This window comes from Nyctereutes procyonoides, unplaced genomic scaffold, assembly GCF_905146905.1.
Source record: "Nyctereutes procyonoides isolate TBG_1078 unplaced genomic scaffold, NYPRO_anot_genome, whole genome shotgun sequence".
Lineage (NCBI taxonomy): Eukaryota > Metazoa > Chordata > Mammalia > Carnivora > Canidae > Nyctereutes > Nyctereutes procyonoides.
The window spans coordinates 12,008,407-12,034,829 of record NW_026575140.1 but is presented as its reverse complement, the minus strand read 5'-3'; the positions used below and the strand labels follow the sequence as shown (position 1 = coordinate 12,034,829).

The following is a 26,423-nucleotide window of genomic DNA, read 5'->3' as shown; positions in this document are numbered from 1 at the left end:
ATTTTTTATTTTTGACTAAAGGTCTTCCTGCCCTTGAAGAAGAAAGTACTCTAATGGAGTGTGACTGCAGAATCCAGAGTCCAAATGTTTAGGGAGTGAGTGAGTATGGAGGAAATAATGGTTGACTATTCGAGATTCCTGTTTTGAGAAGATTAGGGGGAGTGGAGTGAGAGTGGGGGCAGCAAAGTCGTGGGAGGTGTGACAGAGGAGCCCCAGGATAGTGATATTAAATGAGATAATACATACCCAGTGCCTGGCCCACATGATTGTTGTAGTAAGATAAGAGGGCTAGGTAACCAAGAGAATGGGGTCTGGGTGGATGTGGGGTGGCCATCGGCTCTGGTTGCCTCCCGAGAAGCAAAGAAGAAGGAATCAAGAGTATGTATAGAATAGAGTCAGAGACCTTTGCAGAGAAAACCACCACTTCTTCCAAGGGAAGATGGATGATGCGCCAAAAGAGATACATAACTAACTGCTGCTTGATATATTATTCATCTTTTTACATCCATTTCACATATCCCTCACTCTGTTTTAAATTCCCTGGTCATAGAATTCATGCTTCACTTTTTGATCCTTTTAAAGAGACCATGCAGAAAGTGATTATGGCCAGGGACTCAGAAGCCAAATTGCCTGGGCTCAAATCCCAGCTTTACCATGGATTTCCTGGTTGTGTGACCTTGGGAGACCTGCATTGTTTGTCTATGCCCCAGTTACTCCTTAGGGAGATGCATGAGTTGTCTTTTTACTTTCTGGTTAAGAGCAATATTTTACCCAGATTTTGTATAGGGCACTGGCTCCTCCATGTTCAAGAACATGCATGTCATTCCTCTCCCCCGGCAAAGGGGCATCTTCATGTGAAGGCACAATCCAGAAAGTCATTTGGGATGAAATTCTGAGACCTTTTTATTACCTTACCCTTGCAGTCCAATTCCTTGGGGAGGAGAAAATTTATACTAGAGCGTCACCTTGTTTTCCTTCTAATTAAATTGGGGAACAGTGTACACACTTGGGGCTGTGGTTTACTTTTATGTATTTGCTAAGCTCAGCAATGACTATGGGCAATAACTAGTTATTCAAATTTGTCTCAAGTAGGTAACATAATAAATTGAAAGAGAGATGCAATGAGGCATCAGCACTAAATACGCAGAGAGTGCAAAATATTCCCATAAGAAGCACCTTACCATGTCCATGTCCTTCTCTGCCAATGCACAGCCCTCAGAACTGCCCAATCTGATGCAGCACCTCATATAACACTTATTTAGCTGGCTATGGTTTGCTTTATTGTTCAAATCTAGGAGGGTGGGAAGTAGTGGCCTCAAATATACTTCGGTTAAATTTGTAAGAAATTATTACTACACCCAGGGAAAACCTATCCATTTTGCATCAGAACTAAAGGGGTTTTTTTTTGGTGTGGCATCCACTAGGAACAGTCTGTAAGATGTAAGGGAAATGCACATTGGATAAATTATGGACAGAATGTCAATTTCATTAGAAGCATTGCACATTTTTTTCCTCCCAGGGTGACCCTTTTTTCAAAATGCAAAAGCCAATACAGCATCGTAGGCATGCCATTGTTCACTTCATCATAGTCATGTGACTGATTTCTTCATTTAAGAAATGCTCTTATGTATATTCCGTCTCACTATGACAGTAACATTTCTATTTACTTTTCACATCATCCTGCTTAGGCCACAGTTACTTTAGTGAATGTGGGGATAAAAAACACAATAGAAAGCTCTGGGTAGCAACCAGGCATTTGCCTCCCATGCCAAGGTTAGGTGGACTGAGGGTTGAGTTGGCTGTAGGCTGGATTTGCTCATGATGAAAGCGCCGGGATTGAAAGGGCAGCAAAAGCCTTCTCTTCCCAGGATACAGGGCCCTAGTAACCCACCACTTACTAATATTTACTAACTGAATGACCTAGCCAAGTTACTTAACACACGAGGCAGAGTCAGGTTTGCTCTTCACTGAACCCACTCCCTCTTCCTCCCATGTGTTTCCCAGCTACTATTGTAGCTACGGACAGCTGATGGGAGGTGAATGAAAGTGATGAGTGCCACCTATAGGCCCAACTCCTACAGGAGATCTTCCAAGGGCATCTCTCCCTGCTCTTTCCCCTTCCTTCCTTGTGACACATGTGAGGCTGCACTCTTGCAGGCATATGTTACGGGTGGCAGAGCTATGAGCTGGAAGGAGCCGGGGTCCTGATGCTCTACTGGCAGAGAGCCATGTGCTGATAGACCTTATGTAAGCAACAAAATAGACTGGTCATGTCTGAGAGAGTATAGATCTTTGTATTTGTTATAGTATCTAGCATTACCTTAACTAGTAAAACTTCTCTAAGCCCCTGCTTCCTTGGCTATAATACGAGAATAGTCATTACACCTACTTTCTAGGGTTTAGAGAGGCCCAAACAAATGAATGTAAAAGTACTGGTACTGTGCTCAACATACATGAAGGGCAATGTTGTTGATGGTATTTACCACTCTCTGCCACTTATTTTTCATTTGTAGAATAGGTACAATAAAACCTACCTTTCATAATTTTGCAAGGATTGGAAACTAAACACACATACCTAAACTTGTACACACAAGAAAGCCTGGAGCCTGACCCCTATTCGTCACTCATTAAATAACTTATTTTATTATTATCTTTAGACAAATACAAACATTTAAAGTTTATGAATCTTTGTAAAATAAAGTTTTGATGGTTACAATTTGACATAACATAAAAAAAAAGTAGATACAAAGTTAGTGGCAAGGTGACAATGAAATAACTTTGATACTGAAGAACCCATGAGTACATCTTGTGAAAGGATCATTTTCTATCTAATTGGAAAGACAAAGCAGGGAAGTTTCAATCAGAAAGTTCCAGAAAGTACAATGACTGGTTTTAAGTCATGAATTGGAGACTAGTGCATTCAGAGAAAACTCTGAAGTGTGAATACAGCTATCCCCATTGGGACATTCTGGAAAATGTGAAAGTTTCTCTGTCCTCTGGTCTATAGGATTTGTTATCAGAGAATAAGCATTAAACAGATGGAGAGAAAATTATGATTTTCCTCTTTGCAAGATACAAGAGGATGAAGATAAAAGCAATTGCAGTATAGCTTCCTTGCCTCCAGGAAATTTAGAGAAGAAACCTTCAACAAGGCTAGGAAGACAAGGAAGAGCCAGATCATTCCAGAGTCTGAGTATGAGTAATGGCAAATGGATGTGACTGCACACATTTTCTATCAATAAACACATACACAAATAAAATAAACCAAGAAAGGTAAGTATTATTTGAGTCTCAGTGAACAATTCTAGTGCTTACCTCATAACAATGTATAGATCCAACAAAGACTTTTCCAATGTCCAGCAGTTCAAAGTTGAAGTGGATCTTTGGTCCCATTCCTTCCCCTCTGATTCGGAGAGGCAGACGGATCTCTCGGCCTATAAAAACAATTTAGACTTTATTACCTTGAAAGATGCTTCATTACCTCAAATTATGCACAATGTGTTGCCAATGTAAGCAATCAACAGTACTGCACCATCTCCCTGCAATAGACCCAGGGAACTGCAATTTAAACAATGCTGAAGATTTAGCTTATCTAAAAAAAAAAAAAAAAAAAAGATTTAGCTTATCTTTGGGAAACAGGAATACTGGTAGTTTCTTATCTTTAGAGAGCAGGTTATCTTCTAATTTAGGCAGATATTTTATCAGGAAAAAAAAGACAATTAAAAAAATTAACCTAATCTTAGTGGTATTCTTCAGTTTCTTATTAAAAAAAACCAACTAATTTCTTTAAATTAGAGACGTGTGACCACTAATTGATGCTTCTTATGAGAATCACCATGGGGCTCCAAAGGACATTGTTCTCACTGGTTTTCAGTAGATTTAGGAAGATCAGGGTATTAAGGGATATGGGTCTAGGAGTCTTACCCCTACTTTGTAGACTTTCTTTCAGTAGAGGTAATGGGATCCATTAAACAATATCTGTAGTTGCACATCCACAGTGGGCCCAGGGTGAAGAGAGAACACAATCTCTATAGTATTGACTGATTTTGTTTCCTTTTTAAAAATGGGTATATCTTCATTTGATAATACATGACCGTTATAAAAATATTATAAAGAAAGTGGAAACTCTCACATAATTCCACTACCCAAAAATCACTATTAGTTTTTTAGTGTTTATCCTTCCATACTTAATATTTAAATACTAAAATATTACATGAAATCATATTAAAATAGTAAATACTATATTAAGTTTAATATGAGAGCATATGCTATATACTATTTTGTAAACTGCTTTTTTTCACTTAACAATATACTTGCAACATTTTTACAAACCATCACTTGAAGATTAGGTATTTATTTTTTATTTTTTACAGATTTTACTTATTTAAGAGAGAGCATGAGCATGAGCATAGGGGGCGGAGGCAGAATGAGAGGGAGAAGCAGGTTTCCCGCTGAGCAGGGAGACCAATGTGTGGCTCAATCCCAGGACCCTGAGATCATGACCTGATCCAAAGGCAGATAGATGCTTAATTCACTGAGCCACCCAGGCACCCTGAAGTAAGTAAGTCTTTTTAACCAGTGACTCTTGTTGGATATTTAAAAGGCTTCCAATTTTTCTTTTATTTTAAAATATTTTATTCATTTGTTTGAGAGCAAGCAAGTGAGCAGAGAGGAGGGGCAGAGGGAGACGGGCTTCCAAATTCTCACTCAATAAATTATAATGTAATTAATATCCTTGAATGCATTTATGAACAATTTTCTTATATTTTCTTTAAGCACTTTGAAGATTCTCTATTGTTTCCTGTCTTCCACTGCTTCTATTGAGAAGTCAGCTTCTTGTCTTATTGCTCATTTGAAGTAATGTCTTTTCCTCTGACTACATTAAGATTTTCTTTTTGGTTTTGGTTTTCAGTAGTTTTACTATGATGTTCCCAGGGGTGGTTTGCATGTATCCTTCCTGGGGTTCATAATGGTTCTTGAATCTGTAGATGAATGCCATTCTTCAGGTTTTGGAAAGTTTCCAGTCATTATGTCTTAAATATTGCCTATGCTCCATTTTCTCACTTCTTTCCATCCAGATAGATAAACTTTTGCTACATTTTATTTGACTCTGATGCTCTTTTCTCTACTTTGTCTCTGTATGCTTCATTATGGGCATTTTCTTTAGATTTATTTAATTTCCAGTTTATGAAATTTATCTCTAGCTGTACCTAACAGACTATTTAATTCTACTGAGTTCTTAATTTGTCATTATAACTTTTCAGTTCCAGACTTCCCATTAGGATTTTTTATAGTTTCCAGGCCTCTGATCAATCTTTCTTTAAAAAAAAAAAAAAAAACCTTGAAAATTTGTTTAACATTTAAAAAAATCTGCCAAATAATTCTATTTTCTGGCTCTCTATGGAGGTTCTATTGTTTACCTTGGTGTTCTATCAGACTGTGTTGTCTCCTCAAATGTGTGGTTATTTCTGACTGAGTGCTAGTCAGCATATATAAAGCCAAGAGTGGTCATTTGAGGCCCTGAGAAGACATTATCTTCCTCTAGCTTCTGGCTGGTGACTAGAGGGCATTAGGATGCCCTAACCTTTCCACTCTCAGCTAAGATTCTGTGAGAGAATTAAGCCTTGTGCCAAAGTCATTTGAGTGACTATCTTCTCAATTCTCCTAAGAAGAAATATATAGCTAGTAATATCCTAGATATAAAGGAGAAGTCAATTCCTCATACACAATCATGCTTTAAAATATTAGAGATGTTCTGGAATCCCAGTGAAGAACTGTTTATTTTTTATTTTTTGAAGAACTGTTTAAATCAAATTGATAATTGAAAAAGAAGCCAAAGCTGAGCTTCAGTCATTGTGAGGATTGGTGCATTTCCAGTCCTCATTTCACTGGGTCCCATCCTAAAGTCTGAAAGGCTACTAGGGCCCTTTCTCCTTGGGCATCCCATGAACTCCTATGTATCTTCCCTAATTCCATTTAATGTTTAGGCTTCTCTGTAGTGTCTACCAAAAAGGTGGTATTGCTAAGGATAAAGTGGCCCCCAAAGTCTGATTATCTTGGTCTCTGTCTCTTGGGTGTTGGCCCTGTAACTCTTCACTGCTCTAGTAGTTCTCCTTTGCCTTCAAAAAGGCTTTGAAAATATTTTTCCTTGCTCTTCTAGTTATTTTTAGAGGGAGATGGAAGTGGGGGGAGAGAATATCTATCTAAATTGGCTAGCCCACCATTACTGTAAATAAAATTGCCAGGACAGAGATACACATTTGACATTTTGATAGCTATGGCCATATTGCCTGCCCTCCAGAATGGTTGTAGAAATTTGCACACAAACACCAAGCAGATTTAAAGGTTTCTATCTCTCCACACACTCTGTAACAGTGGGGATATTACCATTTTTGAGAATCTTTGACAATTGGATAGATTATGCTTAAATTTACACCATTTAAAGTTCTTTAAGCAAAAATAATATATTTATTCCATGTGTAACATTTTGAAGATTAAAAAACTTTGATGCTCTGTTAGCATTTAGTATTAGAGGAAATTGTGTTAACAATCTTCTAAAATATAAGTAAAATTTTCAGAGAACCTCATCAACTTACTCCATTATTTTAGAGTTCTAATCTATTAGCAATTATTTGCATTCCTTGGTCAAGAAAAACGCATTTTGACAGGGATCCAACTTTCGGAATGACAAAGAAAGAGAACTGCAGATATATTGTGGAATAAACAGCAAGACTATTTATAACTGTCAGGCTTAAAGCTTTCCCCATCTGTTACCCTGACTGCATTCCTTAATAACAACAATAATAATAAAAGATGCATTGTAATAAAGCAATGAGCCAATGTTTCTTTGGGAATTATTAACTACTTCAAGCGAGATTGTCTTATTTGTAGCTAGTCAGGATAGAATGGGAGTACAAGTGATAACCAGCCTTGCTTTTTAAGAGTTAATCTAAATTTTAAGGTTGCATTACAAATGCTACTTTTCTGCAAGACTTACAAAGCAGGGATTTTTCTTGTTTTGGAAAAAGACAGCAAGAGGGACAAACCTAAAGGAACTAGTAAGCTCTAAGGACAGATTCCTTGTTAGAAGAGTAAAATATTTAAATGTTTTTTAAAATAGGGAAGTTTCCCATCTCTGATTACAGTGTCTTATTAGTTTCACACAAGAAGCAGAGAGATGCACTATAAACCCCCTTTCACAGCTCTTAAGTCTCTGAATGCAAGAGATCTCATTGCATTAAATTCCAAGAAATATAACTAGGGGCTTTCAAAACCTTGCCATCTATCTTAGATGTCCAGTATTATACTTGAGCTCCATTCCCATGCAGTAAGACAAGAAAAAAGAAGGGGAAAAATACAAATAGTGAGAACAAACTGCCACTATTTAAATGTTTTGGGACTGTCCACCTGGAAAATCCTAAAGAATCTATATTTTTTTAAATTAATAAGATAGAGTAATAGTGATGGTTACCAAATCAAGATACAAAAGTCAACTGCATTTCTACATACAGCAACAATCAGAAAAATTAATTTTCAAGAAACTATTTATAATGGCAACAATATAAAGTACCTAGAAATAAATCAAACACTATATGCTTAAGATCTTCAAGGGGAAAATCATAAAACTTTACTGAAAGATATTAACAAAGATCTAAATAATGGAGAACTAGCAAATGTTCTTGAAAAGGAAAACTCAATATCATAAAATTGTCAATTTTCCTCCAACTGATCTATATCTATAATCTCAATGCTCTGCTAAAACACAATGCCAGCAGGCAGAATTTGGTGGAATTTGACAGGTTGATTTATAAAATTTAAATGTAAAATCAAACGGCCAATAATAAGACATTCTTCAAAAAGAATAAATTAGACTGATTTGCCTTTGATATATTAAGATCTATTATAAAGTTATTATAATTAAGATAACGTGGTACTGGGGAAGAAGGTGCAAAATGACTAAGGAAACTATAGAACTGAGAATAAATGTACACATATATATGAATTTAATTTATGACAGAGCATGTACTGAATGTTAGTAAGGGAAGATGGGCAAGGCTATACAGAGCCAGAACAACTGGGCATCCACATGGGATCTGCAGTAGACTGAATAATGGCCCCCCCAAGGATGGCCTGTGTCCTAATTCTTGTAAATATAAATAATATATATATATATAAATATCTTACATGGAAAAATATGTAGTTGAGTTAGGAATTTTGAGGTGGGGAGATCATTCTAGATTATCTTCATTATTGAAGCTTAAAAACTGTCTTGAAATCAGGTAGTAGTGGCCTTCCAATTTTGTTCTTTTCCAAAGTTGTTTTGGCTGTTCTAGGCTCTTTGCATTTCCATATGAATTTTAGAATCCGTCTGTCAATTTCTACACAAAATGCAGCTAGAATTTTTATTCAGATTGCATTGAATCTATAGATAAACTTGAGGAAGAAGTAACATCTTAATGATACTGAATTTACCCACTTTTTAACAAGGTACAATTCTCCATTTATTTAGGTCTTTAGATTCTCTCAGCAACATTTTGTAGTTTTCTGAAAGCAGGTCTCACACATCTCTTGTCAAATACACCTCTAAGTATTTAGGATTTCTTAATGCTATTGTAAGTGATATTGCTTTTTTAAATTTCAATTTCCCATTATTCACTGTATAAAAATACAATCAATTCTCTCTATATAGATCCCGTATCCTATAACCTTGCCACACACTTTTTAGCCTTCATTTAAAACAGATATTCCCTAGTACAACCTCCACAGGTTTTGCTTCAATAAAACATAGATGAAACCCAAGAAATCTACATTTTTAATGATCAGCCAGAGTGAGCCTATGCAGATTCTCTAGGGAGGTTACCTCATGAATGAACACTGTTAACTATGTTAACTTCCAACAACATAGCAGAGTAAGCTGACTCAATCCATCCTCCATTTCAAATACCAAAAAAAAAAAATCTTATTAAAAATATAACAAATATGTATTTTTAATACTTATCTGCGCTCAAAAGGAAGAAAGGAAAATACCAGGCAACAGAAATGAAAAAGGAATTTGGAGATTTGTAAAGTTCACACAGATCTTATGGTCTAGTGGCTTCAGTTTTAACACCTTCACAAAAACGGGACATTTGGCTTTGTTCCTCTCTGGGAATAAGGAACTGAACTTAGATCCTTTCATAAATCCAGGACCTTGGAAAGGAAACAAGAAGAAAAATTCTATCTATTGGTCTAGAGAAGCAGTAATGAAAATTGTCGTCTCCCTAGTTCTCTCAATAGGGGAAAGAGGTTCCTGTGAGAGATCGAAATCCCAGATATAGATATGGATCTAAATTTACCCTATATGATAGGTGAAAGAATCAGAAGCTAAGAAAACAAAATTTGTAGGATCCTGAAAAACTGCTCTGCAGGAATACTTCCAGGATCCAGCACCCATGCTGTGGCAGCCGTGACGGGGACTGAGGTGGGCACTTGACGGGATGAGCACTGGGTGTTATTCTATATGTTGACAAATTGAACACCAATAAAAAATAAATTTATAAAAAAATTTAAAAATTAAAAAATAAAAATAAAAAACAAGGTTAAAAAAAAAAAGGTGGCAGCCGATTCAGCGTCTGGTGAGAACCACCTTCTCACAGCGCCCTCACATGGAGGAAGGGGTGAGGGAGTGCTCTGGAGTCTCCAATATAGACACTAATCCCATTCATGAGGGCTCTCCCCTCATTACCTAATCACCCCCTCAAAAGTCCCACCTCCAAAATACATCACATGGAGGATTAAGTTTCAACATATGAATTTTGGGGGAACACAACTATTCAGTCCACAGTATGTGCATAAGATGGGCTTACAATGCTAACATTTCAAAGCATCTGAAGAAACAATGCAGCATGAGGAATATATTTACTACAAACACATAAATTAGTACTCTAAGAGTCTGAGATAACAGAAACTCTAATGCTGCATTCTTAAAATCTTTCAAGAGGCAAATGAAGAAATAGAAACCATAATTAAGGAGAAAAAAAAGAAAGTATTAAAATGATATAGAATGTCTAAAACTGAAAAGCCAAGTTGATGGAATTAAAAACTGAATAAATGAATACCAAAGAGTAAAAATAGCTAAAGAATTAGTCAACTGAGAGAAAGATCTTAGGAAAATACCCAGGATGTACCAAAGAGAAATGAAGAAGTAAAAAAATGTAAAGAAGTTAGAAGACATGGTGATTCAATGGGAAGGACATATATCTGCAAGAATTTCCAGAAGGAGAAAACTGAAAATATGAGAGAAAAAAATATCAAAGAGATAATCACTGAAAAATTCCAAGAGTGATAAAAGATTCTTAGACTGAAGAAGCAGACCAAGTACCTACGTAGGATAAACAAAGGCAACTCCATCACAATGAAACTGTAGAACACCAAAGCATAAAGTGATTCTGGATATCAATCTGATACAGGAGACAGGTAACTTAAATGATAATCAGACTGCAGTAGATTTCCCACATCAACAATCTGCTCCATTGTCTATGCTATGAGGAAGCAAGCCGCCTCATGGAGAGGGCATGGAGAGGGGTTCTAGCAAGTAGAACCTGGTGAGGTCCCTGCCAACAGCCAGGATTAACTACTAGACATGTAGGTGGATGAGCTATAAAATACCAGCCTTTACCTTCTGGCCTGTTCAACAGTCTCCAGGTAGAGAAAAGAGGAGTTGTCCTTGCGGAATCCTGACCAAACTACAGATCTGTGAGCAAAATAAACGGCTGCCACTAAATTTAGGGTGGTTTGTTATACAGCAAAAGATAAAAGGAACAAAATGGCTTAAATAAATTAAGGCTTTTATTTTGCTCACCTACCACGGAGATTAGGAAATGAGGATTTCAGGGAGGGGAGGGTTTAGGGGCTTAGGACATGCTGCTGCTGCTGCTGCTGCTGCTGCTGCTCAGTAAGGATGAAAAGAATGAATATTGATTGAATAGCTACTTTCTTTTCATGTTCTAGAACCATCCAATTGTACTTATTGTAGCTTTTAAATAAGTTTTAACATATGGTAGGGATAGTCCTCCCACATTATTCTTTTTTTCTGGATTTTCTAAGCAATTCTAGCTCATTTATTTCCTCCATAATATGAACTTTAGAACCAACCTAACTAAAAACAAAAAACTTTGATATTACCACTGGGATCACATTTTATTTACAAAGAGAACTGATCTATTTATGATGTGGATCTTCCTGACCAAAAACATCGACATACCTTTCCATTTGTTCAAGTTTTCCGAAATCTGAGTATGCATTCATAGATACTTATATATTATTCCCTGTATTCCTTATCCTTGGAATATTTGATAATTGAACATATAACTTAAAGTAAATAGTGTAGTTGATCAAGAAAATAATTTCTTATTCATAGGACTAAGAAGCCTTATATTATTATGAGGTGGCAGTCTGATGAGTTTTGAGAAAGAAAACCTACAAATATGTAAAGCACTACTCACTTATTACTCCAAAAACCCAACAATGCTTTCAACGATTGAGGAGTTTTAGCTTTCTCTCTCCTAAGTATCCATTCTTTACTTCAATTGGGATAAAGATCAAAAGCTCTAAATTGTGCTAAAAATTCAGATACTTCTTCTGACGGACAGAATGAAAATGGACACTGCAGTTTCATTTTAATTGGGTCCTTAAAGGAAGCAAATACATCTGGCATCCTTTCCACCATGCTGCTTTTTCACATTTGACTCTGAAGCACCCACTAACGATGTTATCTAGCAATATATTTCACAGTTTAAATCAGAAAGTGTTGCTTCCTTTGAAGTTCCCATATGGTGATCCAAACCAAATGTGTGCGGTTTCCCGTTGAGTTTTTTTAAAAAAAGGTAATCTTCATGATTAGATTAGGAATTGGAAAGTCAAGAGAGATAAAAAGTCAGTTTCAAGCTACAGAGCAGACCATCAGCAAGTCTTTATAAATATCTAACATACAATTTAACTACTTCTAAGAAAATCTGAAAATTTCAATGAAGAAAAAACTTCAGTTTCAGATGAACTGAAAAGATTGGAGTGATGTTATAGTTCCTATGTTCAGATTAAAGCAGGTCACTTGCTTGCATAGGGCCCTTCCGTGATTCCCCATGGCAGTCAGGAGGAAGTCCAGAGTTCTCAGTCTGGCAGTCAAGGGCAGCTCTCCCCGCACTACCTACTCCCCTGGGTCCAGCTCCATCTCCTGCCCGCTCCTTTTCCCTCCCAGTCTCTCTGTCTCTGTCTCTCTGGCAGCCACATGCTAAGAATTTGCAATTCTTTTTCATCTCATCCTCTTGCCATGTGCTTGCACAAAGTGTTCCCAGCCCCACATCTTTTTTTTTTTTACTTGACTAACAAATACTTCAAAAGGGTCACTTTCACTGGGGAGCCTTCCCTCAAAACCCCTGACTGAGATGTGCACCCTGAATGCTCTTCTATCTCACACTCATTCACTGTGTAGCACTGCAGTTAATTGTTGGAGATGTGTTAAATTTCATGTGTGTCAAGAGGCCTCCTTCAAGACCAGTGATGCTGGCCTTCCCTACTACTCCCTGTCTCTGAGCATATATTCACAGGGTGGAACACTATACAACAATGAAAGTGAAATGCAACCAAGGCTGCAAGCAAAACATGGATGAGACATGCAGATTGATTCCAATTATGTATGTTTCAAAAATAGGCAGTACCAAATTCATTTGTTCATGTTGCACACACATTGGGGTAAAAACTAAAGATAGAAGCAATGAAAGATGACCACTAAGGACAGAATGGTGATTTTCTCAGGGGGAGGTTGGGGTGAATGGAGTGTGACTGGGAAGGGACACATAGGGGGCTTTCTCATGACTTTTGTCAGGTCATGTAACGCATTCACAGTAACATATTCATAGGTTCTGGGGATTAGGGCATGGACATCCTTGGGAGGCTGTTACTCTGCCCACCACAGTATATTTTATGCACATTTGTGGATCTATGTCCTATTTCTTAGTGACAAAAGGTTAAAAATTAAAACTACAGTATGTAAATACAAAGGATTCCTATAAGAACATGAAAAAAGAGTGACACTCTTTATTTAGTATTAATGGTATAATCTGCAAGAGATATTTAAAAAGCAGTGTTAAAGGGTGCATAGGTGGCTCAGTTGGTTGAGGGTCTGCCTTCTGCTCAGGTCATGATCCCAGGTTGGGCTTCCTGCTCAGTGGGAAGTTTGCTTCTCCCTCTCCCTCTGCCCCTCCCCCTTGCTCCTTCTCTCTCTCTCTCTCTCTCTCTCTCTCTCTCTCTCTCTCTCTCTCACTCAAATAAATAAACAAAATCTTCAAAAAATAAAAAATAAAAATAAAAGGCAGTGTCAGAACCACTGTGTAAAGTATGCTATCATTTATGCAAAGAGGCATGAGGGGGAAGCATAGTCAAACAAAGCAAAACAAAACAAGGGAAGGGACTTTTTCTAACTGCCTAAGAAGTATTTTTTAGTGACCTAAAGCCAGGAGGTTTTACCAACTCTTTGAAAATAATACTAAGGAATCATCAAGAGCTCTTGAAAAGACACAGAATTACATGGAATTTACAAGGAAGATAATATGGAATTACAATGTAAACAAAACCCTTCTCTGGCAATCATGTCTTTTAATAAACCACTAACAAAATAAAGAAGAATGTCATCCAGATGGAAAATTATACTATTCAGTTTATCCAGGATGTGAATTCTGTGGCAGAATTCAGAACTGCAAACAAAACAATAGATGAATACAACTAGTTATGTAATGTTTGGGAACCTCCTGGAGAGCAGCCAACCCCCTGGAACGTGGCCAAGCACGACATCCCAGGGGAGTCATAGATGGGAGGGAGGTCCCACCACCTGTGGCACCCCAGCCACTGGAGCATTTCCAGCCTGTGTCTGAACACTGCTGTACCAGTATTTCCTCCAGACCCGTTAAGAAGTCTCAGGCAAATGATGCTGGTGGAAAGTGTGGAACGAGATTTATGTCAATCCTGAAACTCCTAGTCCATTCTACATTTGTTCTGGAGCCAGTTTGAGAATCCTACATTCACAGGCAAAGGGGAGACCAGATCAAACTAGGATTCATTCACTCATCCATTCATTGTTTTCATTTATTTGCCTCATCCATTTAATCAATGTTTACGAATGGCTTTATCTTCCCAGTGTGATCACAGCATAAGACATAGAGTGTAATTTCAATATATAGATTTTTTTAAACCAGCCAAACTATACTATTTTGCTTAGACATGACTACATAGGCAGTAGACTTATACATGAAATAAACAAATAAAAATAACTATCACAAAAGTCAAAGTGATTGTTACTTCCACGGAAGATGAGGGAAACATCATCAGGAAGGGAAACACATATCTAGGGGAGGAAGAGGGTAGCAGTCTTGACCCAAGCAGCCCATTCTTCTGCACTGTTCTTAGACTGCTTGACCCCCTGATACACAGTGACTATGTAGATATGGACTAAAAACATGCTAGGTAGAGCAGAATAGTGGGATTTCTGCACTTGAAGCTACTAGCACTCTTAGTATTCTCTCTCTCACCACTTAATATTTTATTATTAAAATAACCATCACACCTGTAAATCCAGGGAGACCTACACATTACAGAGCAGAGATAAGTAGCACTAAGCACTCTGAAAATTAAAGCCATTTTCTTATTCTTATATACAAAGAACAACCACGGACCAGAAGGCATTGGAAGGATCCCTATGACTGCATACTTGCTACCTTGGAATTTTCTAACAAATAAATATTTCTCCTGGCATCCTTATTTAATAGCATTGAATGGATTGCTTCTCAGCCTTTTGGCTAAGATCAAGTGTAATAGCATTGAATGGCATTTAATGTCATTTATTACTCATGTTTGATTAAAATCTGGTTCTTTGAGAACAGATGATCAGCCCTGTAGGTCTAACATCAGACTGTTAAGATTTTCAGAATAAGAAAATGAAGAGTAATGGAGGATAGTACATTTTAAAATTATATATTTTCCAAGAACTAAAGTAATACATGAGTAATCAGACTCAAATGGTCCACAGAAAGCTGAGGAGGATGAACTAGAAAACTCACTCCTGGACATGGCTTCATGATATTTCAGACCTCAAGTACAAAAAGAAAACTCTAGAAAATATTGAGAGAGAAACAACAGGCCACCCATCAAGAAATGCAAAATAGGTGACTTCAGACTGCTGGACTTTTACCATAAAGTTGGTACAATGTCTTCAACATTTCTGAGAGATGACTTTGAACCTAGTAATGTCAGCTAAACCATCAGGTGAGTGTGAGAGCAGAATAAGACATTATCAGGCATTCAAGGATCAAAGTTCCCCTTCCATAGGCCCTTCCTGAGGAAGCTACTTGAGCAAAGTAAGAGTAAAAAGATATAACGGAACACACATGGAAACTTAAAAAATTTCTGAGTAACGGCTGTGCGGAAGAAGGTGGCTGATCTGACTTAGAATGAGAAGCTGTGAGGCTCTAAGAAAAAGGACTTCAAGGAAAAGAAGAGCATACATTCTACAATTAGGGATGAAGAAATGAAGAATTAGAAACATCCCAAAACCTGCACAAAAGACTCAACTTGGTGATGAAGTGAGCTAAAATGAGGTATAATAGTGAGAAGCGATGAACAGCTAAGAAAGAGAAACTACTTGCCACAGACCTTGGGGCCATTTTTTTAGTAGTTAACATTTACCAGAGGAGGTCAGTACATTCAACCAACAGAGGATAAAATGTAATCCCAGGGTAAATTTGGCCCTTCAGTGTATAAAATCCATCTGGACAAAATAGAGGACTTAAATATGGTTACCAATCATTTTAATACAAAAGTAAGACAACTCACAGAAGGTAGGAGAAACAGGGTGGAACAGTGGTAGGCAGGTCAGGGGTCCCAATACTCTTACATGTCAAGAGATACTATAGAGTTAATGGAACAAAAATATAGTTTTCAGTATATTATTTTTTTTAATTTTTTTTTATTTATTTATGATAGTCACACACAGAGAGAGAGAGAGAGGCAGAGACACAGGCAGAGGGAGAAGCAGGCTCCATGCACCGGGAGCCCGACGTGGGATTCGATCCCGGGTCTCCAGGATCGCGCCCTGGGCCAAAGGCAGGCGCCAAACCACTGCACCACCCAGGGATCCCTTCAGTATATTATTTAAGGCTATAAATAAAACTCATAAAATAAAATATAATAAAAATAAATGGGTTGCCAGGGGCTGAGGTAGGGAATGCCTGCAAAGCAGCATGAGGGAACTTTATGGTGTGATACAAATATTCTGTATCTTTTTTTTTTTTTTTTTTGGTGCCAGTTACATGACTGTTTAGGTTTGTCATAGTTCACAGAACGATACACCAAAAAAGGGTGAACTTCACTGCATGTAAATTATAACTCAGTAAGGCCAGCAAGGGGACAATGAGATCATATATGAACTAAATCCTCATCTATCTTAGTGGGGGAACTTAACAGGTAATATGTGAAGCTGATAAATCAACAAATAGCAATTGATATAAGCATAGAATTGGCAAGGAAAATTACCACCACAAAAAACAGCTAAAAGTGCTGCATGAAAGCAACACTGGAGAAAGAGACTACTAGTCAGCTTTATAATCTTACTATTTATCTGTTTTACTTATTTATTGGCACCAGCATTTAAAAAAAAGAAATATGAGACATTTTTTAAAAATAGAAAAGCTTCCAGAGTAGCACAAAGAACTTCCATATACCCTTTACCCAATAACCTCCTTTATAGCAAAAGATCCAGTCCAGGCTCACGTTACACCCAGATGTCATGTCTCTTGAGTCTCACTCAATCTCACTCAAGACAATTCTTCAGTCTTTTCTTTTCATGAGCTTGATGTCTTTGAGGATTACAGGCTGGTAGTTTTGTTTTGTTCTTCAATTGGGTTTGCCTAATGTTCCCCCACATTTAGACCCATGTTAAGTATTTTGGCCCAAATATCATTAAAGAGATGCTCTGTTCTGATTGTGTCCTAGTGAGTACTACATGAGGTTGACTGCCATATTACTGCTGGTATTAACTAAAATAACATCTCCCAGATTTCGTCACTGTAAAGTTGGATTTCTCCCTTTTATAATTAATAAGCATTTTGAGGTAGGATATTTTGAGACCCACTAAATCTTCAGAATGCTTTTTATCTGAATTGGTCATTACTATGATTGCCAAATAGTAAACTTTTCTTTAGTGGATTCATAGATTCCTATTTATTCAGTGGATTATAATCTATTAGCATCATTATTGTTTTTTATTCTTAACTTGTTACTAAATGTGGTCAGTGGGAGTCCCTTTTCTGGCTTCTGTATCATTTTGATATACCCCTGTCATTCTTTGAGCATTTCCTTAGTTTCCAACATAATAGAATGTTCCAGGCTCATCTTGTTCTTTCCCTGCCTCAGACCTGGAAAAAGTCCCTCTTAGAAGAGGTTGGGATTCAGAAACCAAGCTTTGGGTATGCGGTGTGCTCTTTGCTACTAGAGTCTTGAAGCTGACAGGACCTCTCAATGGTCACAACTAGGAAATATGTACATGTATATACATAAACATATAACATTTATACATATATCCTATATCTGAGTATATCAACAACCATGAGTTCATAGTGATAACTCCAATTCCATTCCAATACCAAAACTCACCTTAACCTTTCTCCCCCCCCCCCTCTCTCTCTCTCTCTCTCTCTCTCTCTCTATATATATATATATATATATATATATATATATATATATATATCTGCCTCCTCTAAGAGTGAAAAATACTGGCTTTTGTTATCCTCAATATATTTACTTTTTTGTTTAATTCCTCTATCTGTATCCAGTCTTCTGAAGCTATTAGATTGCTACTCTACTTATATATCACCCATGCTGATTCTGGCCACTGCCAGAATCCTCCTTGGCCTGCATTATTTTGACTAAAAGTTTGAAAGGAAAAATGAAATAGCCAAATACTACAAAAAGAACAAAAAAGTAAAATTTTGAGAATTTGTGTCAAGTAATATTCTTACTGCTCCAAAAATCAAGAGTAAACCCAGATCCATGGTTTCCCATTCCCCTCGACCACACCACAATTGTAATGTACTTCAAAGTTCAATCTGTTCTAGAAAAAAATGAGAAGTGCACAACTTGACTCTATTATTCCTCTAGTAATATCACATACTTCCTATAGTCTAAACACACACACACACACACACACACACACACAGGCACCCCACTTGATGCTCTGGGTACTTGGTAACTTGAGTTTACCATACAGGGAAAGTCTTTACCTGAAATGTCACAGTAAACTGTCTTCTGGTAGAGCTTAGCTTCCAAAGGATTAAAGTACACCGTAATTTCAGCTGATGAATTAGGCCAGACGTCACCTTCCTGAAAACCATGAAAGAATCATTAAAAAATAATGTGATAAAAAGGTGCCTGAGTGTCTCAGTCAGTTAAGCATCTGACTCTTGATTTTGGCTCAGGCCATGATTTCAGGGTTGTAAGACTGAGCCCCAAGTCGGGCTCCACACTAGCGCAGAGTCTGTTTGAAATTCTCTCTCTCCCTCCCTCTCTGCTCCTTCCCCTGCTTGCACACACACTCTATAAACAAACAAACAAACAAATAAATAAAATCTTTAAAAACAAAAAATCCCAATGTGATGAAAAGAAGGCACTGCTTTTAAATGTTGCTATTATGTTACAACTTCAGGAAATTTAAAGGAAATATTTTTACAACAAATAAAAGCACTTTTACACAACAGATAGTAAATTTATGCTACTTGCTAAGAGATAGTACAATCTGGAAATAAGCTTCAAAGATATTTTAAGAGAGTTCATGAATATAGTATTACTAAAGGATGTTTAGAACATTTTTAATATTTGAGTATTCAGTGGACATTCATTGTATGCCAATAGATGGCCAGCACTGGGCTGCAGAGATGAAGAAAGGTGTGGTCTGAGATTGCATGGAATGCACATCATAACAGGATGATAAATGTGTATTTAAATATTTTATAATATGTGTGAGAGATGTGGCACCTTATATACATACAGGGTCCAGATGGGCTTACTCTTGAGGTGATAGCATGAAATACTCTATTCTGTGAAGACATAGCAATGGCCCAAGGCAAAACAATGACCAGATCAAACATTGATTCTAATCCCTTGTGATATTTCTTGTTTTAATGCAAGCCACTCAAAAGTCATAGTAAAGAAACTGAGCTTTGAAATTATAATACATGCCATATATGAAAATCCCCTTGAGGTATTCTTTGAAAAATATTTTTGTATTAACCATGTAACCTGGACCCTCTTCATTAATTTTTCAGGGCTATAAAAGATTAGTAGCACCTGCCTCAAAGGGTTTCCCACCTGAGGTCTGACAAAGTCATGCAGGTCACATGCTTTGCCCCATGCTTGGTACAGAGTAAGAGCTCATTAAATAACTGTTTAGTATAATTGATGCTATTTTTATGCCACCTAGAAAGAATAAGATGAAATTATTGAAAAAACTGGGGAAGAAAAAAGTATGTATTTTTCAATGGTTTTTGTAAGTAGACCAAATAGGGCATAAGTGATAATCACATCCAAAGATCTACATTCCCCTGGTGGGTTTAGATACCGCTTTGTTTGGGGGTGTAGAATGGACACAGATAACCGTTTTATTTAAACCAACTGACTAAAGGAGCTACCTTGGATCCCAAGAAAACCTATGCTAGAAATTCTCACCAGGACAGGAGGAAGTGGCCCTAAGGATATACTGGAAATCAGACAAGCTTAGTACATGGGGGAGAATTCAAGCATCTTATAGTTTGGGGTGAGCCAGACCACTTTCAAAAGCATTATTCCAGCAAAAGAGTCCAAGGTCCATATGCATACAAGAAAGCAACACACTTAAGTTCTATCCCAGAAGCATTCCGGGACACCCCATCTGATGATATCTGATGATCAGAACTGGTAGGTCAGAAAATGGTAGGAAGACAACACTCCAGAGAGGTGACCAGAATCTCCCCAGAGAAGGGAGGACTGATGATTGGATGTGATACAGAAGAGGATCATCTGATACAGAGGCTCCCAGAGAATGAGAAGCCCTCCTGCTTCAGATGGAATCTGAGTCCATGGGGTCCAGCCTGAGTGAATAGGACCATGGGCTCAGTGCTTTCTTATCCTGGGCTGTGATGGTTTTACTGTGCTTGCAACATCTGTTAGTATTGTAGCTTTTACTGAGCCCTAGAAGAAAATTCAAGGACAAATCCTATCCTAAAACCCTCTCCTGGGTTTGTCGCAGGTAATGTGCATTTAGAGGACTATGTCTATCTATAAAAACAGAAGTGTGGTCATTTGGTTTCCTCTCACAGAGGGATGTTTTCAATATTAGGTCATTTGAAGGAGTTAGGAACATGTAGAAGGACAGTTATTTTTCAGTTGGTATTAAAATAAAAGTGAAATAACTTCTATTTCTTTGGAGCAAAAACTCAACATAGCACTTCCTAGAAAGTCGAAGAAAATAAACCTCAGAAACAGGTGATCAGCCTAAGCTGACCCCACTTTCACTTACATTGCTTTGAAACATTTCATATTACTTCTCCAACCCTCCTGAGATTAGCTTCCAAGTCACTTGAGTCTCCGAAAAGAATGTTCCCTTCATTACTGCTTGGTTTTAAAGTCTCTTTCTGGAAACCAAAACATTCAGAATTTTCCCTGGCCCACTCTACCATCAATATCCTTTCGTCTCAGTCCTCTAAAAGCAGCCTCATCATACAGAAACCCTGCTGTTCTGCTTGTCTTCCATGTATGACCCCTCTCCCATCACTGTCTATTCTGTTCCAAATGAGAGATTGAGTCTATAGGATATGATCTATAAGTGACCATGTTTTGTTTGTTGAAAATAATTGTCAAGCTGGCCTTCAGTAATGCTATAATTATGTTCCTTTGTGGTCTTATTATTTTGTCTTTATCCTCAGATCCATAGCTGCATTTCACTTATCAATCAAGTGGCCTTCTAGAAGGAATCAGCTTTGAATTGAATTGAGTTCAAATTGTACTTTGAATTTGGATCAACTTTTCAGGTCTAAAGCTAACTCTCACGTTGCAGCTTTTACTCAAATGTTAAATGTCTCTGGAAATGGAACTTCATGTCTCATTCTGGAACAAGAACAACCAACCAAGTGACCTAATGGATATAGTTCCGAGACTTTCAGTATGATGTCTATGAACACACTGCCACTAGTTCATAACAGGTGATTGACACCATCATGAGAAAAGTATCCTTTTAAAATTATCTTCCAAAAAAACTTACATTGATGATGACTAAAGGGACTCTTTTAAAAATCTCCCTTGAAAATCCTTAAATGAAAAATATTTTAAAAATCATCTTCCTTCCCACCTATCACCCATCTCCCTCTCTCCCTCCTTTCCTTCCTACCTCCCTCCGTAGTTGCCTCCCTCCCTCCCTTCCAATGAAGGATTATTTCTTGCGAATTTTGCAAAATCAGAACCCAATGCAAGAACAGAGTTACATATAGGTTTAATCACTTCGTTTATCTGGAAAGTAGTTTACAGAATGACTCAATGCTTACACTGGTCACATAAAATAGTTGCATTTTAATCTCCAACTTAAATTTAGAAGAGTGATTTAAACATTTGCTACTCAAATATTATACTTTCTAATCATACTCCCTAATCTGATGAGACTGAATCACATCTAACACTACATCATAATATTGGCAACCATTAACCCAGAGCTCATGTTCCCAGCACTGTGTTAAGTGCTGATACACTTATCTATCTTAAACTTTACAACCTTGCGAAGTATTATCCCCACTTTAAAGATGAGACAACTAAGGCAAACAGAAGTTAAGTATCTCACCCAAGATCACACCACTATTAAGTGTCAGAGCTAGGATTTTGGAATATATTTTTAATTTCCTGAACCCGCCTGCAATTATAACAAAAGGCCAGGCCTCACCTTTCTCACATTGTAAACAAAATGGCAGAAGATCTCTAAAAACACTACAACTGGTAATCAGGCTTAGATGAGGCCAGCATGACTTGGTGTTCCCATCTGGTGAACAAAGCAGGAGGCACTGTATGCTCATATGTTCAGGTACATTGGAAGGTGACTGACTCACAGGGGGTTCTTTTGGATGATACAGTCAATATTAGTATGTTGCAGCTCTTGAGAAATGCACTGGAAGATCTTTATAAAGCTATCCTGGTTGGGTCGGGGTGCAGTCAGCTCAGAACAAGGTCAGTGAAAAACGATTTCAAAGCAGCTGTATAATGTTTGATGAATTCTATCATGTTTCCACCAAAATGGAAAAAATCCTGACTATGTAAACAGATATTTTCAGCTGTGTTATCATATTTAAGGAAAAATTTTAAAATTTCTCTTGAGGAAATAAAAATATCTTTTTTTTTAGGGTTGCTGTTGTTGTGGTTTGTTTTGTTTTGTTTTTTGAGAGAGAGAAAGAGAGAGGGAGAATGAGCAGTGGGGAGAGGCAAAGGGGGAGAGAGAGAGAGAGAGAGAGAAATAGAGAAGCAGACTCCCTTCTCAACACCCTCCCTTCCTGTCTTCTCAACAGGAAGCCTAATACAGGGCTCGATCCCAGGACCTGGAGATTGTGGCCTGAGCTGAAGGCAGAGGCCACCCAGAATGCCCCCCAAAATATCTTCTTAATCAAGTTTCTATCAATCAATTAAAAAAAAGAAGCACTGATGAAAAACCACATCTGAGTCACCCCCTGAGATTGCTCTTCCAGAATCTGTCAGAGCAGTGAGAGAAATTACGGCTCCTCTCATAATCACTCAGGCCAAGTTGAAGTTGTCTCAAAGAGAAATAAGTGGGGGAGAAATGGAAGTTGATATATTAAAGGTAAACTTCCCTAATCATCCTTGAGAGAAGAGATTGAGTTGGCACATGACATATCAGGAGACTTTCTACTCCAATGTAATTCCTGGGACAAGACACTGTGATTTTAGTAATCATTTTAGCAAAGTTTTGATTCTCAAAATAATGGCCAGTAAAGTTTCTAAGAGAGGGGTCTAAGATCTGGTCATCTGTCAGAGCAAGTTTCACTAAAGGTGTGTCCTGTTTTCAGAGAGATACCCCAACTCACATGCACTGCAAATTCCACTGGGGTTTTCTAGGAGCTGAGGCAGTTGTGGGTGATGTTCATTCACATCCTTCTCTGCAGAGAAGAGATTAGTGTCTCTTTCAACACTGAAGGCTTTATTTATTAATTTATTTAATGAGCCATGAGGAGCTCTGCTGTTTCTAAGACTTCCTCCAGGCCTCCCTCCACCTACAACGGCCCTCCAGTCCAATAGTGGATGTACCAGCACAACTGGAAGAGGTTTGCCTGAGTGCAAGGATCGGAGAGGATGAAGAATAATAAAGGGGGGGGGGGGCTGAAGGATGGAAAACTGTGCTGCCAGAAGAGCTGTGACTTGTCAAGGACAGTTTGCTCTCAGCAGATTCCTGTCCTCTTTTCTTCCTTCTGGTGTCCATTTCCGAGGAGTCAGCTCCCATGTGTTTGCAATGTGACTCACGACTAATGGTACAAGAAGTGGAGGGGTTTGCAGTAAAAAGTTAGATCTTTCCTCTTTGGTAGCTATCTGGGCTTCCACCCAGCCTGGTTCTGCTGAGCCTACATGCTATGCCGATTTGGGGAAAATAAAGCAAACTAAATTTGAGCTGTGCTTTCAGCCTGAATTGCTGAACCGCATGTTTTCTATAGGCTTAGATGACGACAAAGCATGGTTTACGATTACTTACATGGTAATAAAGAAATGATCAAGTTTCCCTCCATTTTTGAGGCTTAAATTAAGCTAAAGCTTCCCTAGGGATATGGATGAAGTTTTCTTTGATGGAAAAGACATTTGCCAACAGAAGTAGAAATGTTTTCCCTGTTCCCTGATATCAGCAATCAGTTAGGATCAGTTTGGGCAAATACCTTTTCATTCCCAGGCCTTTCTTTTTGAGAAAATATCAAGTGCTCAACATTCAGAAAATTGCTGCATCTTAAAAGTGCAACCTGAGCCAGTAGTACCAGAGTCCAGAAACAAGGCTAGCACATCTGTGCTGTGATTTCTCAGTGGACTCCTGGACACCCATGGAAATTGAAAGCTTAATTCTCTTTTTGCCCTGTGATGTTCTTCTGCCTCGCGATTCTCAGATTTGTGGTTTTTGTCTTTGAATCTCTCTCACTCATGGTACCCAAGAGACCTAAGCAGAGGATATAACATAATGAGACTGTCAAAATTCTGTATAGCCAGAGTCCATCTAGTAAAATAGAATATTATATTTCTGAAAGTACTCAATTCCACTTGCTTTTCTGGAAGGCACAAAACATGCATAATAGACTTAGTTTTGTCATTTTTCCCCCCAAAGTGGTGGAAAAAACTATACAGACGCAGATAGCCTGGGAAATAATCAGTATTTTATAGAACCCAGTACCTTCCCTACAGAAGGCATAAGTGGAAAATTTCAGGCTAATATTCTAAGACATTATCAAAAGAATTGACATGAGGAACTTGATATAAATAGTAGTATACACCACATGCACTAATGACTAGAATGACAATCATGGCTATCACTAGAATATCAATAAATTACCAAGTAAAGATTTAAAAAAAATCCTTCCAGCCTTCTATCCTGTATCTGCCCTGATGGTCACTCCGGGTCCTCATCTACCCCCCCCCTTTTTTTTTTACCAGGGAACACCCTTCAGGTCTCTCAAAAGAAAAATTACCACTTCTGCATTCTGAGGCCATATCAGTACCCAAGATATACTCCAGGATAACTCAAGGTTTGGAAAACAAACTCTATGGCAATGTTATACAACAGGCATATTGAGAACAAAGCGAGGCAAGACAATGGAACTACCCAGTGGTCAAGTGGTGAACAGGTGGTAGAGGACACTAGGAACTTGCAGTTCTAGAGTTTGGGTCAGCATTGAGTTAAACTACTTCTCACATGATCAAATTAATAAAATCTTATTAAATTCAAACTCATCACTACCTCTAGGCATTTAAGAGACAGTGACTGATCGGGATCTTAAATCTACTTGTTTCAAATTATCGGAACAACATTCCCATAAAACATTCATTATGTGTGGAACACAGTAAGGGCTAAACTATCCTTGGTTTTAGGTGATGCATTGAAGAACCAAGATATTTAGATGTGTGTCAGAGAAAATAAGCATATAATTTCTTATTCTTTTTAAGATTTTATTTATTTATTCATGAGAGAATAAATAGAGAGAGAGGTAGAGACACAGGCAGAGGGAGAAGCAGGCTCCATGCAGGGAGCCCGATGTGGTGGGACTCAATTCTGGGTCTCCAGGATCACATGTCTCCAGGATCATGCGGGGGAGCCGAAGGCAGCGCTAAACCACTGAGCCACCCAGGCTGCGGTCCTTTCTTATTTCTTTTCAGACTCTAAAGTAACAGGTATTTTTCAAGTTTACCTCATTTGAAGACAGTGTCCTTCCTTAGTGGACACAGAGGCTGAAGAGTCCATCAGAAAGCAAGGTGGTCTCTAAGCCCCTGCATCCACCTTTTATATTTATTTTTTGGACGGGGTAACCATTAGCGATTGATTGTTAGATCAGTAGGTGACAACTGCTTGGTTTTAATCTTACCTGATTCTACTGTGAACTCCACTTATATCAAGAAGCTAATTAAAAGGGATCACATCCTAATAAAAAAAATAATCAATGATGCATAGAAATTAAATAGTGATGATGTGGCATAGCTGATCTAATACAGGAGTAAGATTCAGAAGAGTACTTCAGGAGAAAATGGTGATAAAGCTCCCAGAATAGGATAGAAAGACATGTAAAATACGCTGATGTGCTCTCAGCTGTCTGGTTCTCTTAGCCATTCTTCTCTGTGAATCTATAGCCTCTCCTCTCTCTGCAGGGGCCCCAAAGGTGAGCATCTGGGGGCTGTGTAGGGCTGTCCACAATTTTTCTAGTTTGCTCTGCTCTTACAATTTCCATCTTCTTTGCATGCCTTCAATGAAGTTTTTTTTTAAGATTTTATTTATTTATTCACGAGAGACACAGAGAGAGAGGCAGAGACACAGGCAAAGGGAGAAGCAGGCAGGACTTGATCCCAGGATGCAGAATCACAACCTGAGCTGAAGGCAGACACTCAAACACTAAGCCACCCAGGTGCCCTTAAAAAGAATATTCTTACACAAGAGATATTAATCCTAAAATCATAGACTCTGGAGCCAGACTGCTTGGGTCCAAATCTGACCTCTGCCAGTTACTAGGTCTGTGAATTTGAGCAAAGCTGCTTTAGCCTTCCTAGCCTTCAGTTTCTCCATCTGTAAAATAGGGGTGATTATAGTCACTTCCTCTTTTTAAGAGGATGAAATAAGTTAATATTTAAGTGAT

At 38.0% G+C, this 26,423-nt stretch overlaps 1 protein-coding gene and 1 pseudogene across 1 annotated transcript in view; one reads left to right on the top strand and one right to left on the bottom strand.

The window, feature by feature from the left end:
• The window catches only part of HYDIN (HYDIN axonemal central pair apparatus protein), a 362,906-nt gene that overhangs the window by 216,125 nt on the left and 120,358 nt on the right, over positions 1-26,423 (bottom strand). Inside the window, exons 10-11 of the mRNA XM_055304626.1 lie at positions 18,306-18,405; positions 3,316-3,434 (exon numbers count right to left, since the gene is read on the bottom strand). Coding sequence (XP_055160601.1) covers positions 3,316-3,434; positions 18,306-18,405 — 219 coding nt within the window. The remainder of the gene's footprint in view (positions 1-3,315; positions 3,435-18,305; positions 18,406-26,423) is intronic.
• On the top strand, positions 14,809-14,964 carry LOC129497984 (U2 spliceosomal RNA; annotated as a pseudogene).